This window comes from Streptopelia decaocto (assembly GCF_964273445.1).
Source record: "Streptopelia decaocto genome assembly, chromosome: 28".
Classification (NCBI taxonomy): Eukaryota; Metazoa; Chordata; class Aves; order Columbiformes; family Columbidae; genus Streptopelia; species Streptopelia decaocto.
Window position 1 is genome coordinate 1,022,131 of NC_138683.1, and position 16,322 is coordinate 1,038,452.

The 16,322-nt window shown below is 52.8% G+C and overlaps 1 protein-coding gene across 6 annotated transcripts in view; it reads right to left on the reverse strand.

The window, feature by feature from the left end:
• Positions 1-16,322, reverse strand: part of LOC309450727 (E3 ubiquitin-protein ligase BRE1B-like) — a 152,807-nt gene that overhangs the window by 130,255 nt on the left and 6,230 nt on the right. For all 6 annotated transcript variants that reach the window (XR_014186096.1, XR_014186097.1, XR_014186098.1 and 3 more), the window contains exons 4-8: positions 13,210-13,383; positions 11,723-11,835; positions 8,383-8,529; positions 3,408-3,482; positions 2,240-2,359 (exon numbers count right to left, since the gene is read on the reverse strand). Coding sequence is in view for 3 of the 6 variants with exons in the window: in XM_082073793.1 (XP_081929919.1) it covers positions 2,240-2,359; positions 3,408-3,482; positions 8,383-8,529; positions 11,723-11,835; positions 13,210-13,383 (629 nt within the window). In the remaining 3 variants the exon portion in view is untranslated. The remainder of the gene's footprint in view (positions 1-2,239; positions 2,360-3,407; positions 3,483-8,382; positions 8,530-11,722; positions 11,836-13,209; positions 13,384-16,322) is intronic.

The following is a 16,322-nucleotide window of genomic DNA, read 5'->3' on the forward strand; positions in this document are numbered from 1 at the left end:
GGTCTATGGGGGTTATGGGGTCCCTATTAGGTCCCCATTGGGTTCTATGGGGGTTATGGGTCCCTACTGGGTTCTATTGGGGTTATGGATCCTATTGAGTTCTACGGGATCCCTATTGAGTTCTATGGGGGTTATGGATCCCTGTTGGGATCTATGGGGTCCCCATTGGGTTCTATGGGTCCCTACGGGGGTCTATGGGAGTTATGGGGTCCCTATTAGGTCCCCATTGGCTTCTATGGGGTCCCTATTGGCCTCTATGGGGGTTATGGGGTCCCCATTGGGTTCTATGGGTGTCATTTGGTCTCTATTGGGTTCTATGGAGGGTTATAGGTCCCTATTGGGTTCTATGGTGTCCCCATTGAGTTCTATGGGGCTTATGGTCCCTATTGGGTTCTAGGGGTCTCTATTGGGTTCTATGGGGGTTACGGGTCCCTATTGGGTTCTATGAGGGTTATGAGTCCCTACTGGGTCCTATTGGGGGTTATGGGTCCCCATTGGGTTCTCTGTGCGTCATTTGGTCTCTATTGGGTTCTATGGAGGATTATGGGTCCCTATTGGGTTCTATTGGGTCCCCATTGGGTTCTATGTGGGATATGAGTCCCTATTGGCTTCTATGGGGTCCCCATTGGGTTCTATGGGGGTTATGGGTCCCTATTGGGTTCTATGGGGTCCCCATTGGGCTCTATGGGGGTTATGGGTCCCTATTGGGTTCTATGGGGGTTATGGGTGCCTATTGAATTCTAGGGGTGTTATGGGGTCCCTATTGGGTTCTATGGGTCCCCATTGGGTTCTATGGGGGTTATGAGTCCCTGTTGGGTTCTATGGCTCCCTATTGAGTTCTATGGGGGTTATGGGGTCCCCATTGGGTTCTATGGGATCCCCATTGGGTTCTATGGGGGTTATGGTTCCCCATTGAGTTCTATGGGGGTTATGGGGTCCCTATTGGCTTCTATGGGGGTTATGGGTCCCTATTGGGTTCTATGGGGTCCCTATTGGGTTCTATGGGGGTTATGGGTCCCCATTGAGTTCTATGGGGTTTATGGGTCCCTATTGGGTTCTAGGGGTCCCTATTGGGTTCTATGGGGTCCCCATTGGGCTCTATGGGGGTTATGGGTCCCCATTGGGTTCTATGGGGGTTATGAGTCCCTGTTGGGTTCTATGGCTCCCTATTGAGTTCTATGGGGGTTATGGGGTCCCCATTGGGTTCTATGGGATCCCCATTGGGTTCTATGGGGGTTATGGTTCCCCATTGAGTTCTATGGGGGTTATGGGGTCCCTATTGGGTTCTATGGGGGTTATGGGTCCCTATTGGGTTCTATGGGGTCCCCATTGGGTTCTATGGGGGTTATGGGTCCCCATTGAGTTCTATGGGGTTTATGGGTCCCTATTGGGTTCTAGGGGTCCCTATTGGGTTCTATGGGGGTTACGGGTCCCTATTGGGTTCTATGGGGTCCCTATTGGGTTCCATGGGGGTTATGAGTCCCTACTGGGTCCTATTGGGGGTTATGGGGTCCCCATTGGGTTCTCTGTGCGTCATTTGGTCTCTATTGGGTTCTATGGAGGGTTATGGGTCCCTACTGGGTTCTATTGGGTCCCCATTGGGTTCTATGTGGGATATGAGTCCCTATTGGCTTCTATGGGGTCCCCATTGGGTTCTATGGGGGTTATGGGTCCCTATTGGGTTCTATGGGGTCCCCATTGGGCTCTATGGGGGTTATGGGTCCCTATTGGGTTCTATTGGGGTTATGGGTGCCTATTGAATTCTAGGGGTGTTATGGGGTCCCTATTGGGTTCTATGGGTCCCCATTGGGTTCTATGGGGGTTATGAGTCCCTGTTGGGTTCTATGGCTCCCTATTGAGTTCTATGGGGGTTATGGGGTCCCCATTGGGTTCTATGGGATCCCCATTGGGTTCTATGGGGGTTATGGTTCCCCATTGAGTTTTATGGGGGTTATGGGGTCCCTATTGGGTTCTATGGGGGTTATGGTTCCCCATTGAGTTCTATGGGGTTTATGGGTCCCTATTGGGTTCTAGGGGTCCCTATTGGGTTCTATGGGGGTTATGGGGTCCCCATTGAGTTCTATGGGGGTTATGGCTCCCTATTGGTTTCTATGGCGATCATCCCATTGTCCCATTGTCCCCATCGCCCCAATGTCCCCATCGCCCCCATCACCCCCAATGTCCCCATCGCCCCCAATGTCCCCATCGCCCCCAATGTCCCCAATGTCCCCAATGTCACCTTGAGCCTCTCGTGGCTCCTCAGCGCCCCCTGCAGCTCCAGCTGCAGCTTCTCCAGCTCGGCCATGCGGCTGTTGGCCAATTCCTGGTTCTGCTCCAGCTCCGCGTTCAGCATCTCAAACTTGGGGGGGTGGGTCCCCAAAAATAGGGGTCACCCCAACACCCCCCCATTGATCCCCCTGGACCCCAAAATGACCCCAAATCCCCCCAAAATCCATCCAATTCGCCCCCAAATCCACCCCAGTGGCCCCAGCCCAACATCCAGAAGCTTAAACTGGGGGGGACCCCAAAATATGGGGGGGACCCCAAAATCTGGGGGTCACCCCAACATCCCCATAGACCCCCATATCCCCCCCACTGAACCCCATATCCCCCCATTGACCCCCATATCCCCTCATTGATCCCCAAAGTCTCAAACTGGGGGGGACCCCAAAATCTGGGGGTCACCCCAACATCCCCATAGACCCCAAATCCCCCCCATATCCCCCCCCAATTGACCCCCTATTCCCCCAATTGACCCCCCCATATCCCCCATTGATCCCCAAAGTCTCAAACTGGGGGGGTCCCCAAAATCTGGGGGTCACCCCAACATCCCCATAGACCCCAATTGACCCCCATATCCACCCCATTGAACCCCATATCCCCCCCATTGACCCCCATATCCCCTCATTGACCCCCAAAGTCTCAAACTGGCGGGGTCCCCAAAATCTGGGGGTCACCCCAACATCCCCATAGACCCCAATTGACCCCCAAATCCACCCAATTGACCCCCATATCCCCCCAATTGACCCCCAAAGTCTCAAACTGGGGGGTCCCCAAAATCTGGGGGTCACCCCAACATCCCCATAGACCCCAATTGACCCCCATATCCCCCCAATTGACCCCCATATCCCCCCATTGACCCCCATATCCCCCCAATTGACCCCCAAAGTCTCAAACTGGGGGGGGACCCCAAAGTCTGGGGGTCACCCCAACATCCCCATAGACCCCAAATCCCCCCCATATCCCCCCCAATTGACCCCCAAATCCACCCAATTGACCCCCATATCCCCCCATTGACCCCCAAAGTCTCAAACTGGGGGGGGTCCCCAAAACCATGGGGTGACCCCCAAGGCCCCATAGACCCCAAAAGCCATGGGGACCCCCCCAAATTGAGCCCCATTCGGTACCTTTTGGCCGCTGAGGGTGATCTGGCCCCCCTGGAACCCCCCGGAGCTGCCGCAGCCGTAGGAGCCCGAGGTCAACTGGGGACAATGGGGACAATGGGGTCAATGGGGACATTGGGGGCGATGGGGACAGTGGGGGCGATGGGGACAATGGGGGCGATGGGGACATTGGGGACAATGGGGACATTGGGGACAATGGGGGCGATGGGGACAATGGGATTAATGGAGATAGTGGGACAATGGGATTAATGGGGTATTGGGATTAATGGGGGATTGGGATTAATGGGGATAATGGGGTTAATGGGATCAATGGGGATAATGGGGTTAATGGGACAATGGGGGTGATGGGGACAATGGGATTAATGGGGGTAATGGGATTAATGGGATATAATGGGGACAATGGGATTAATGGGGATAATGGGATTAATGGGGATAATGGGGACAATGGGATTAATGGGAATAATGGGGATAATGGGATCAATGGGGACAATGGGATTAAAGGGGCATTGGGATTAATGGGGATAATGGGACAATGGGGACAATGGGGGTGATGGAGACAAAATGGGGACAATGGGATTAATGGGGATAATGGGATTAATGGGAATAATGGGATTAATGGGGATAATGGGATTAATGGGGATAATGGGATTAATGGGGATAATGGGTCAATGGGGACAATGGGGTTAATGGGGGCGATGGGGACAATGGAGATAATGGGATTAATGGGGGTAATGGGATTAATGGGGGTAATGGGATTAATGGGATTAATGGGGATAGTGGGACAATGGGATTAATGGGGGATTGGGATTAATGGGATTAATGGGGATAATGGGGTTAATGGGATTAATGGGGACAATGGGATTAATGGGGTATTGGGATTAATGGGATTAATGGGATTAATGGGATTAATGGGAATAATGGGATTAATGGGGATAACAGGACAATGGGGACAATGGGGGTGATGAAAACAATGGGATTAATGGGGGTAATGGGGATAGTGAGACAATGGGGATAATGGGATTAATGGGGGTAATGGGATTAATGGGGGTAATGGGGACAATGGGATTAATGGGACAATGGGATTAATGGGGGTAATGGGATTAATGGGGATAATGAGTCAATGGGGACAATGGGGTTAATGGGGGCGATGGGGACAATGGAGATAATGGGATTAATGGGGGTAATGGGATTAATGGGGGTAATGGGGACAATGGGATTAATGGGGTATTGGGATTAATGGGGATAATGGGATTAATGGGATTAATGGGGATAGTGGGACAATGGGGACAATGGGATTAATGGGACAATGGGATTAATGGGGATAATGGGACAATGGGGTTAATGGGGCATTGGGATTAATGGGATTAATGGGGATAATGGGACAATGGGGACAATGGGGGTGATGGGGACAAAATGGGGACAATGGGATTAATGGGATTAATGGGGGTAATGGGATTAATGGGGGTAATGGGGACAATGGGATTAATGGGATTAATGGGGATAGTGGGACAATGGGGGTGATGGGGACAATGGGATTAATGGGATTAATGGGATTAATGAGGATAATGGGATTAATGGGGATAATGGGACAATGGGGACAATGGGGGTAATGGGGTAACGGAATTAATGGGATTAATGGGATTAATGGGGACAATGGGATTAATGGGACAATCAGGACAATGGGGCATTGAGATAAATGGGATTAATGGGGATAATGGGACAATGGGGACAATGGGGGTGATGGGGACAAAATGGGGACAATGGGATTAATGGGGATAATGGGATTAATGGGATAATGGGATTAATGAGGCATTGGGATTAATGGGATTAATGGGCCCCAAAGTGACACCCACATGATTCTAAGGGACCCAAAGTGACACCCAAGTGATACAAAGGGACCCAAAGTGACACCCAAGTGACATAAAGGGACCCCAAGTGCCACCCAAGAGACATCAAGGGACCCCAAGTGACACCCAAGTGATATGAAGGGACCCCAAGTGACACCCAAGTGCCACAAAGGGACCCAAAGTGACACCCAAGTGATATAAAGGGACCTCAAGTGACACCCAAGTGACTTAAAGGGACACAAGAGTGACACCCAAGAGACATAAAGGGACCCCAAGTGCCACCCAAGTGTCACCCAAGAGATATAAAGGGACCTCAAGTGACACCCAAGTGACACTCAAGTGACTTAAAGGGACCCAAAGTGACACCCAAGTGACATAAAGGGACCCCAAGTGACACCCAAGAGACATCAAGGGACCTCAAGTGATACCCAAGTGACATAAAGGGACCCCAAGTGACACCCAAGTGACATCAAGGGACCCCAAGTGACACCCAAGTGACATCAAGGGACCTCAAGTGACACCCAAGTGACTTAAAGGGACACAAGAGTGACACCCAAGTGACATAAAGGGCCCCAAAGTGACACCCACATGATTCTAAGGGACCCAAAGTGACACCCAAGTGATACAAAGGGACCCAAAGTGACACCCAAGTGTCACCCAAGAGACATAAAGGGACCTCAAGTGACACCCAAGTGACATAAAGGGACCCCAAGTGACACCCAAGTGACTTAAAGGGACCCAAAGTGACACCCAAGTGACATAAAGGGACCCCAAGTGACACCCAAGTGATATGAAGGGACCCCAAGTGACACCCAAGTGACTTAAAGGGACCCCAAGTGACACCCAAGTGATATGAAGGGACCCCAAATGACACCCAAGTGACATAAAGGGACCCAAACTGACACCCACGTGATTCTAAGGGACCCAAAGTGACACCCAAGTGTCACCCAAGAGATACGAAGGGACCTCAAGTGCCACCCAAGTGTCACCCAAGTGATATGAAGGGACCTCAAGTGACACCCAAGTGACACCCAAGAGACATAAAGGGACCCAAAGTGACACCCACATGATTCTAAGGGACCCAAAGTGACACCCGAGTGACACCCAAGTGACATAAAGGGACCCCAAGTGACACCCACATGATTCTAAGGGACCCAAAGTGACACCCAAGTGATACAAAGGGACCCAAAGTGACACCCAAGTGTCACCCAAGAGACATAAAGGGACCCAAAGTGACACCCAAGTGATATAAAGGGACCTCAAGTGACACCCAAGTGACTTAAAGGGACCTCAAGTGCCACCCAAGTGACTTAAAGGGACCTCAAGTGCCACCCAAGTGTCACCCAAGTGATATGAAGGGACCTCAAGTGACACCCAAGTGACAACCATGAGACATAAAGGGACCTCAAGTGACACCCAAGTGACATAAAGGGACCCAAAGTGACACCCAAGTGACATAAAGGGCCCCAAAGTGACACCCACATGATTCTAAGGGACCCCAAGTGACACCCAAGTGTCACCCAAGAGACATAAAGGGACCTCAAGTGACACCCAAGAGACATCAAGGGACCTCAAGTGCCACCCAAGTGATACGAAGCGACCCAAAGTGACACAAGAGTGACACCCAGGTGACATCAAGGGACCTCAAGTGACACCCAAGTGACACCCAAGAGACTAAAGGGACCTCAAGTGCCACCCAAGTGATATGAAGGAACCCCAAGTGACACCCAAGTGTCATGAAAGGACCCAAAGTGTCACCCAAGAGACATCAAGGGACCTCAAGTGACACCCAAGTGACATAAAGGGACCCCAAGTGACACCCAAGTGACACCCAAGAGACATAAAGGGACCTCAAGTGACACCCAAGTGACATAAAGGGACCCCAAGTGACACCCAAGTGACTTAAAGGGACCCAAAGTGACACCCAAGTGACATAAAGGGACCCCAAGTGACACCCACATGATTCTAAGGGACCCAAAGTGACACCCAAGTGATACAAAGGGACCCAAAGTGACACCCAAGTGTCACCCAAGAGACATAAAGGGACCCCAAGTGACACCCAAGTGATATGAAGGGACCCCAAGTGACACCCAAGTGATATGAAGGGACCCAAAGTGATACCCAAGTGATATGAAGGGACCCCAAAGTGACACCCAAGTGATAAAAAGGGACCCAAAGTGACACCCAAGTGTCACCCAAGAGACATAAAGGGACCTCAAGTGACACCCAAGTGACTTAAAGGGCCCCAAAGTGACACCCAAGTGACATAAAGGGACCCCAAGTGACACCCAAGTGACATAAAGGGACCCCAAGTGACACCCAAGTGACTTAAAGGGACCCCAAGTGACACCCACATGATTCTAAGGGACCCAAAGTGACACCCAAGTGATACAAAGGGACCCAAAGTGACACCCAAGTGTCACCCAAGAGATACGAAGGGACCTCAAGTGACACCCAACTGTCACCCAAGTGATATGAAGAGACCTCAAGTGACACCCAAGTGACACCCAAGAGACATAAAGGGACCCAAAGTGACACCCAAGTGACATAAAGGGACCCTCAGGTGCCACCCAAGTGTCACCCAAGAGACATAAAGGGACCCCAAGTGACACCCAAGTGACATCAAGGGACCCCAAGTGACACCCAAGTGACTTAAAGGGACACAAGAGTGACACCCAAGAGACATAAAGGGCCCCAAAGTGACACCCACATGATTCTAAGGGACCCAAAGTGACACCCAAGTGATACAAAGGGACCCAAAGTGACACCCAAGTGCCACCCAAGAGACATCAAGGGACCTCAAGTGACACCCAAGTGACACCCAAGTGTCACCCAAGTGTCACCCAAGAGACATAAAGGGACCTCAAGTGACACCCAAGAGACATCAAGGGACCCCAAGTGACACCCAAGTGACATCAAGGGACCCTCAGGTGCCACCCAAGTGACACCCAAGTGACATCAAGGGACCCTCAGGTGCCACCCAAGTGCCACAAAGGGACCCCAAGGGCCACTGGGGCTGCATTGGGGACACAATGGGGGCCCCTGGGGCTGCATTGGGGCCCCTGTGGCTGCATTGGGGACCCCATGGGGGGGTTGGAGACCCCATGGGGGGGTCGGGGTGTCACTGTCACCTGCTCGAGCGCCTTGGCCAGGTGTCTGTCCAGGTGTCCCTCCCTCTTGCGCAGTTTGGCGCTGTCCCACTGCAGCCCCTCCAGCGTCGTCCCCATCTCCAGCACCTTCGTCTCGGCCGACGTGGCCTTGTCCTGGAGTTCCGAGAGCTGGGGACAACGGGGACGATGGGGACGGTGGGGACATTGGGGACGATGGGGACATTGGGGGCGATGGGGACGATGGGGACAATGGGGACATTGGGGGCGATGGGGACAATGGGGGTGATGGGGGCAATGGGGACAATGGGGACAATGGGGATAATGGGGGCAATGGGGTCAATGGGGACAATGGGGACAATGGGGGCAATGGGGACAATGGGGGCAATGGGGACATTGGGGATAATGGGGGCAATGGGGGCAATGGGGACAATGGGGGCAATGGGGTCAATGGGGTCAATGGGGACAATGGGGACAATGGGGACAATGGGGACATTGGGGTCAATGGGGACAACAGGGGCAATGGGGGCAATGGGGACAATGGGGACATTGGGGGCAATGGGGGCGATGGGGGCAATGGGGACATTGGGGGCGATGGGGGCGATGGGGACATTGGGGTCAATGGGGACAATGGGGTCAATGGGGACATTGGGGACATTGGGGACATTGGGGACAACGGGGACATTGGAGTCAACGGGGACATTGGAGTCAATGGGGGCATTGGGGGCAATGGGGACATTCCCAGTCCCTCCCAATCCCCTCCCAGTTCATCCCAGTATAAATCAGTTCCATCCCAGTCCCCCCCAGTCCCCCCCAATGTCCCCCCCAGTCCCTCCCAGTATAACCCAGTTCATCCCAGTCCCCCCCAATCCCCTCCCAGTGCCCCCCACTGTCCCCCAATGTCCCCCCCAGTCCCTCCCAGTCCCCCCCAGTCCCCCCCAATGTCCCTCCCAGTCCCCCCAGTCCCCCCCAGTGTCCCCCAATCCCCTCCCAGTCCCCCCAGTCCCTCCCAGTGTCCCTCCCAGTATACCCCAGTATAACCCAGTCCCCCCCAGTGTACCCCAATCCCCTCCCAGTCACCCCCAGTCCCTCCCAGTTTATCCCAGTCCCCTCCCAGTACATCCCAGTCCCCCCCAATCCCCTCCCAGTCCCCCCAGTCCCCCCCAGTGTCCCCCAATCCCCTCCCAGTCCCCCCCAGTCCCCCGCAATGTCCCTCCCAGTATATCCCAGTATATCCCAGTATACCCCAGTCCCTCCCAGTCCCCCCCAGTCCCCCCCAATCCCCTCCCAGCGTCCCCCAATCCCCTCCCAGTCCCTCCCAGTCCCTCCCAGTCCCTCCCAGTATAACCCAGTTCATCCCAGTCCCCCCCAATCCCCTCCCAGTCCCCCCCAGTCCCTCCCAGTCCCCCCCAGTGTCCCTCCCAGTATACCCCAGTATAACCCAGTCCCCCCCAGTGTCCCCCAATCCCCTCCCAGTCCCCCCAGTCCCTCCCAGTCCCCCCCAATGTCCCTCCCAGTGTCCCCCAATCCCCTCCCAGTCCCTCCCAGTATAACCCAGTTCCTCCCAGTCCCCCCCAATCCCCTCCCAGTCCCCCCCAGTGTCCCCCAATCCCCTCCCAGTCCATCCCAGTCCCTCCCAGTATATCCCAGTCCCCTCCCAGTACATCCCAGTCCCCCCCAATCCCCTCCCAGTCCCTCCCAGTGTCCCCCAATCCCCTCCCAGTGTCCCCCAATCCCCCCCAATCCCCTCCCAGTCCCTCCCAGTATATCCCAGTATACCCCAGTCCCCCCCAATCCCCTCCCAGTCCCCCCCAGTGTCCCCCAATGTCCCTCCCAATCCCTCCCAGTATATCCCAGTATACCCCAGTCCCCCCCAATGTCCCTCCCAGTCCCCCCCAGTGTCCCCCAATCCCCTCCCAGTCCCCCCAGTCCCCCCCAGTCCCCCCCAGTGTCCCCCAATGTCCCTCCCAGTCCCCCCAGTTCCTCCCAGTCCCTCCCAGTGTCCCCCAATGTCCCTCCCAGTCCCTCCCAGTATATCCCAGTATACCCCAGTCCCCCCCAATCCTCTCCCAGTCCCCCCCAGTGTCCCCCAATCCCCTCCCAGTCCCCCCCAGCTCCCCCCCAATGTCCCTCCCAGTCCCTCCCAGTATATCCCAGTCCCCCCCAATCCCCTCCCAGTCCCCCGCAGTGTCCTCCCAGTCCCCCCCAATCCCCTCCCAGTGTCCCCCAATCCCCCCCAGTCCCCCCCAGTATAACCCAGTCCATCCCAGTCCCCCCCAATCCCCTCCCAGTCCCTCCCAGTCCCCCCCAGTGTCCCCCAATCCCCTCCCAGTCCCCCCAGTCCCCCGCAATGTCCCTCCCAGTCTATCCCAGTATATCCCAGTCCCCCCCAATCCCCCCCAGTCCCCTCCCAGTCCCTCCCAGTCCCTCCCAGTCCCCCCCAATGTCCCTCCCAGTATACCCCAGTCCCCCCCAATCCTCTCCCAGTCCCCCCCAGTGTCCCTCCCAGTCCCCCCCAGTGTCCCCCAATCCCCTCCCAGTGTCCCCCAGTCCCCCCCAGTCCCTCCCAGTGTCCCCCAGTCCCCCCCAGTCCCTCCCAGTATATCCCAGTATACCCCAGTCCCCCCCAATCCCCTCCCAGTCCCCCCCAGTGTCCCCCCCAGTCCCCCCCAGTCTATCCCAGTATACCCCAGTCCCCCCCAATCCCCCCCAGTCCCCTCCCAATCCTCTCCCAGTCCCCCCCAGCTCCCCCCCAATGTCCCTCCCAGTCCCTCCCAGTCTATCCCAGTATACCCCAGTCCCCCCCAATCCTCTCCCAGTCCCCCCCAGTGTCCCCCAATGTCCCTCCCAGTCCCCCCCAATCCCCTCCCAGTCCCCCCCAGTGTCCCCCCCAGTCCCTCCCAGTATATCCCAGTATACCCCAGTCCCCCCCAATGTCCCTCCCAGTCCCTCCCAGTCCCCCCCAGTGTCCCCCAATGTCCCCCCCAGTCCCTCCCAGTCCCTCCCAGTATATCCCAGTATACCCCAGTCCCCCCCAATCCTCTCCCAGTCCCCCCCAGTGTCCCCCAATGTCCCTCCCAGTCCCCCCCAATCCCCTCCCAGTCCCCCCCAGTGTCCCCCCCAGTCCCTCCCAGTATATCCCAGTATACCCCAGTCCCCCCCAATGTCCCTCCCAGTCCCTCCCAGTCCCCCCCAGTGTCCCCCAATGTCCCCCCCAGTCCCTCCCAGTCCCTCCCAGTATATCCCAGTATACCCCAGTCCCCCCCAATCCTCTCCCAGTCCCCCCCAGTGTCCCCCAATGTCCCCCCCAGTCCCTCCCAGTCCCCCCCAGTCCCTCCCAGTACACCCCAGTACACCCCGGTACCTGCATGCCCACGCGGTGGTGCCTCTGGTGCAGCTGCAGCTGCAGCTCCTGCAGGCGCCGGTTCTCCCGCAGCAGCTCCCGCAGGCGCCCGCGCCGCTCCGGGCTCAGCTCCGCTGCAAGGGACCCAGGCGTCCGGGAGGGACCCAGGCGGCCGGGAGGGACCCAGGGGACAGGGGGACCCAGGGGACAAAGGGACCCAGGGGATAAAGGGACCCAGGCGTCCGGGGGGACCCAGGGGATAAAGGGACCCAGGGGACAAAGGGACCCAGGCGTCCAGGAGGGACCCAGGGGACGAAGGGATCCAGGGGACAAAGGGACCCAGGAGTTTGGGGGGACCCAGGCATCCGGGGGACCCAGGGGACAAAGGGACCCAGGCGTCCGGGGGGACCCAGGGGACAGGGGGACTCAGGGGTCAAAGGGACCCAGGCGTTCGGGGGGACCCAGGCGTCCGGGGGGACCCAGGAGTTCAGGGGGGACCCAGGCATCCGGGTGATGCCCAAAAAGGACCCAGAAGACCCCAAAAAAGGGACCCAGGCGTCCGGGTGATGCCCAAAAAGGACCCAGAAGACCCCAAAAAAGGGACCCAGGCGTCCGGGTGGCCCCAAAAAAGCGACCCAGGCGTCCGGGTGATGCCAAGAAGGACCCAGAAGACCCCAAAAAAGGGACCCAGGCGTCCGGGTGACCCCAAAAAAGGGACCCAGGCGTCCGGGTGATCCCCATAAAGGACCCAGAAGACCCCAAAAAAGGGACCCAGGCGTCCGGGTGACTCCTAAAAAGGGACCCAGGCATCTGGGTGATGCCCAAAAAGGACCTGGGTGACCCTTAAAAAGGGACCCAGGCGTCCGGGTGGCCCCAAAAAGGGACCCAGGCGTCCGGGTGACCCTTAAAAAGGGACCCAGGCGTCCGGGTGATCCCCATAAAGGACCCAGAAGACCCCAAAAAAGGGACCCAGGCGTCCGGGTGATGCCCAAAAAGGACCCAGAAGACCCCAAAAAAGGGACCCAGGCGTCCGGGTGTCCCCAAAAAGGGACCCAGGCGTCCGGGTGACTCCTAAAAAGGGACCCAGGCGTCCGGGTGATGCCAAAAAAGGACCCAGACGACCCCAAAAAAGGGACCCAGGCGTCCGGGTGATGCCAAGAAGGACCCAGAAGACCCCAAAAAAAGGGACCCAGGCATCCGGGTGACCCCAAAAAAGGGACCCAGGCGTCCGGGTGACTCCTAAACAGGACCTGAGTGACCCTTAAAAAGGGACCCAGGCGTCCGGGTGACTCCTAAAAAGGGACCCAGGTGTCCCCTAAAAAGGGACCCAGGCGTCCGGGTGTCCCTTAAAAAGGGACCCAGGCATCCGGGTGATGCCAAGAAGGACCCAGAAGACCCCAAAAAAAGGGACCCAGGCGTCCGGGGTGGTACTGACCGGGTTCCCACTGGTGTCCCCCATTGTCCCCAATGTCCCCACGTCCCCCATTGTCCCCAATGTCCCCACTCACCCCTCTGGGCCAATCGGGTCCCCAGCGCGTTGGCCCGACGCTGAGCCGCCCCCAGCGCCCCCTGCAGGCGGGCGATGGCGTTGGGGGCAAAGGTCAAGCGAGGGCGCGGCCCCTCCCCCGCCGCCGGCTCCTCCGCCTCCGGCCACCCCTCCCCCACCCGCGGGGGAGGGGCCTCTGCGGAGAGAAGCGCTAATTAGCCATTAATTAGGCACTAATTCATCATTAAATGGTCATTGGTTGGTCATTCGTTGACCGTTCGTTGATTGTTCATTGGCTGTTAATTGGTCGTTAATTAGGCATTAATTGGTCGTTAATTAGTCATTAATTGGTCACTCATTAGTTCATTTATCATTAATTGACTGTTCATTTATCATTAATTAGCAATTAATTGGCCGTTCATTGACCATTCATTGACCATTCGTTGATCATTCGTTGACCATTCGTTGATTGTTCATTGGGTGTTGATTGGTCGTTAATTAGGCATTAATTGGTTGTTAATTAGTCACTACTTTGTCACTCATTAGCTCATTTATCATTAATTGACTGTTCATTTATTATTAATTAGCGATTAATTGGCCGTTCATTGGCCATTCATTGACCATTCATTGACCATTCGTTGATCATTCGTTGACCATTCGTTGATTGTTCATTGGCTGTTAATTGGTCGTTAATTAGGCATTAATTGGTCGTTAATTAGTCATTAATTGGTCACTCATTAGCTCATTTATCATTAATTGACTGTTCATTTATCATTAATTAGCGATTAATTGGCCGTTCATTGACCATTCATTGACCATTCGTTGACCATTCATTGACCATTCGTTGATTGTTCATTGGGTGTTGATTGGTCGTTAATTAGGCATTAATTGGTCGTTAATTAGTCATTAATTGGTCACTCATTAGCTCATTTATCATTAATTGACTGTTCATTTATCATTAATTAGCGATTAATTGGCCGTTCATTGACCATTCGTTGACCATTCGTTGACCATTCGTTGACCATTCGTTGACCATTCGTTGATTGTTCATTGGCTGTTAATTGGTCGTTAATTAGGCATTAATTGGTCACTCATTAGCTCATTTATCATTAATTGACTGTTCATTTATCATTAATTAGCGATTAATTGGCCGTTCATTGACCATTCATTGACCATTCGTTGACCATTCGTTGACCATTCGTTGATTGTTCATTGGCTGTTAATTGGTCGTTAATTAGGCATTAATTGGTCGTTAATTAGTCACTAATTGGTCACTCATTAGCTCATTTATCATTAGTTGACTGTTCATTTATCATTAATTAGCGATTAATTGGCCGTTCATTGATCATTCATTGACCATTCATTGACCATTCGTTGACCATTCGTTGACCATTTGTTGACCATTCGTTGATTGTTCATTGGCTGTTAATTGGTCGTTAATTAGGCATTAATTGGTCGTTAATTAGTCACTAATTGGTCACTCATTAGCTCATTTATCATTAATTGACTGTTCATTTATCATTAATTAGCGATTAATTGGCCGTTCATTGACCAATCATTGACCGTTCATTGATCATTCATTGATCAGTCATTGACCATTCGTTGATTATTCATTGGCTGTTAATTAGTCATTAATTGGTCATTCATTAGCTCATTTATCATTAATTGGCCATTCATTGACTGCTCATTTATCAATAATTGGCCATTAATTGGCAATTAATTGACCAATCATTGACCGTTCATTGATCATTCATTGATCATTCATTGACCATTCGTTGACCATTCATTGATCATTCATTGATTGTTCATTGGCCATTAATTAGTCATTAATTGGTCATTCATTAGCTCATTTATCATTAATTGGCCATTCATTGACTGCTCATTTATCAATAATTGGCGATTAATTGGCAATTAATTGACCATTCGTTGACCATTTGTTGACCATTCATTGACCATTCGTTGACCATTCATTGATTGTTCATTGGCCGTTAATTAGTCACTAATTGGTCATTCATTAGCTCATTTATCATTAATTGACCATTCATTGACTGTTCATTTATCAATAATTGGCCATTAATTGGCTGTTCATTGACCATTCATTGACCGTTCATTGATCAGTCGTTGACCATTCGTTGATCATTCATTGATTGTTCATTGGCCATTAATTAGTCATTAATTGGTCATTCATTAGCTCATTTATCATTAATTGGCCATTCATTGACTGCTTATTTATCAATAATTGGCCATTAATTGGCAATTAATTGACCATTCGTTGACCATTCGTTGACCATTCGTTGATCATTCATTGATTGTTCATTGGCCATTAATTAGTCATTAATTGGTCATTCATTAGCTCATTTATCATTCATTGGCTGCTCATTGACTGGTCATTTATCATTAATTAGCGATTAATTGGCAATTAATTGACCATTCGTTGACCATTCATTGATCATTCATTGATCAGTCGTTGACCATTCATTGACCATTCGTTGATTGTTCATTGGCCATTAATTAGTCATTAATTGGTCATTCATTAGCTCATTTATCATTAATTGGCCATTAATTGACTGTTCATTTATCATTAATTGGCCATTAATTGGCAATTAATTGACCATTCGTTGACCATTCATTGATCATTCATTGATCAGTCGTTGACCATTCGTTGACCATTCGTTGATTGTTCATTTACCATTAATTAGTCATTAATTGGTCATTCATTAGCTCATTTATCATTAATTGGCTGCTCATTGACTGGTCATTTATCATTAATTGGCGATTAATTGGCCGTTCATTGACCAATCATTGACCGTTCATTGATCATTCATGGGACATTCATTGATTATTCATTGACCATTAATTGACTGTTAATTAGTCACTCATTGGCCATTCATTGGCCAGTCATTGGCCAATTTGGCGAAACAATTACACTCTAATTAACACAATTAACCCCATAGATCCCACCAATCAACCCCATTAATCCCATTAACCCCCAATTAACCCCCTTAATGCACCCCAATTAACCCCCTTAATTCCTGCAATTAACCCCATTAATCGCCCAATTAGTCTCAATTACCCCCATTAGCCCCCCAATTAACCCCATTAATCCCCCAATTAACCCCATTAATCCCCCAATTA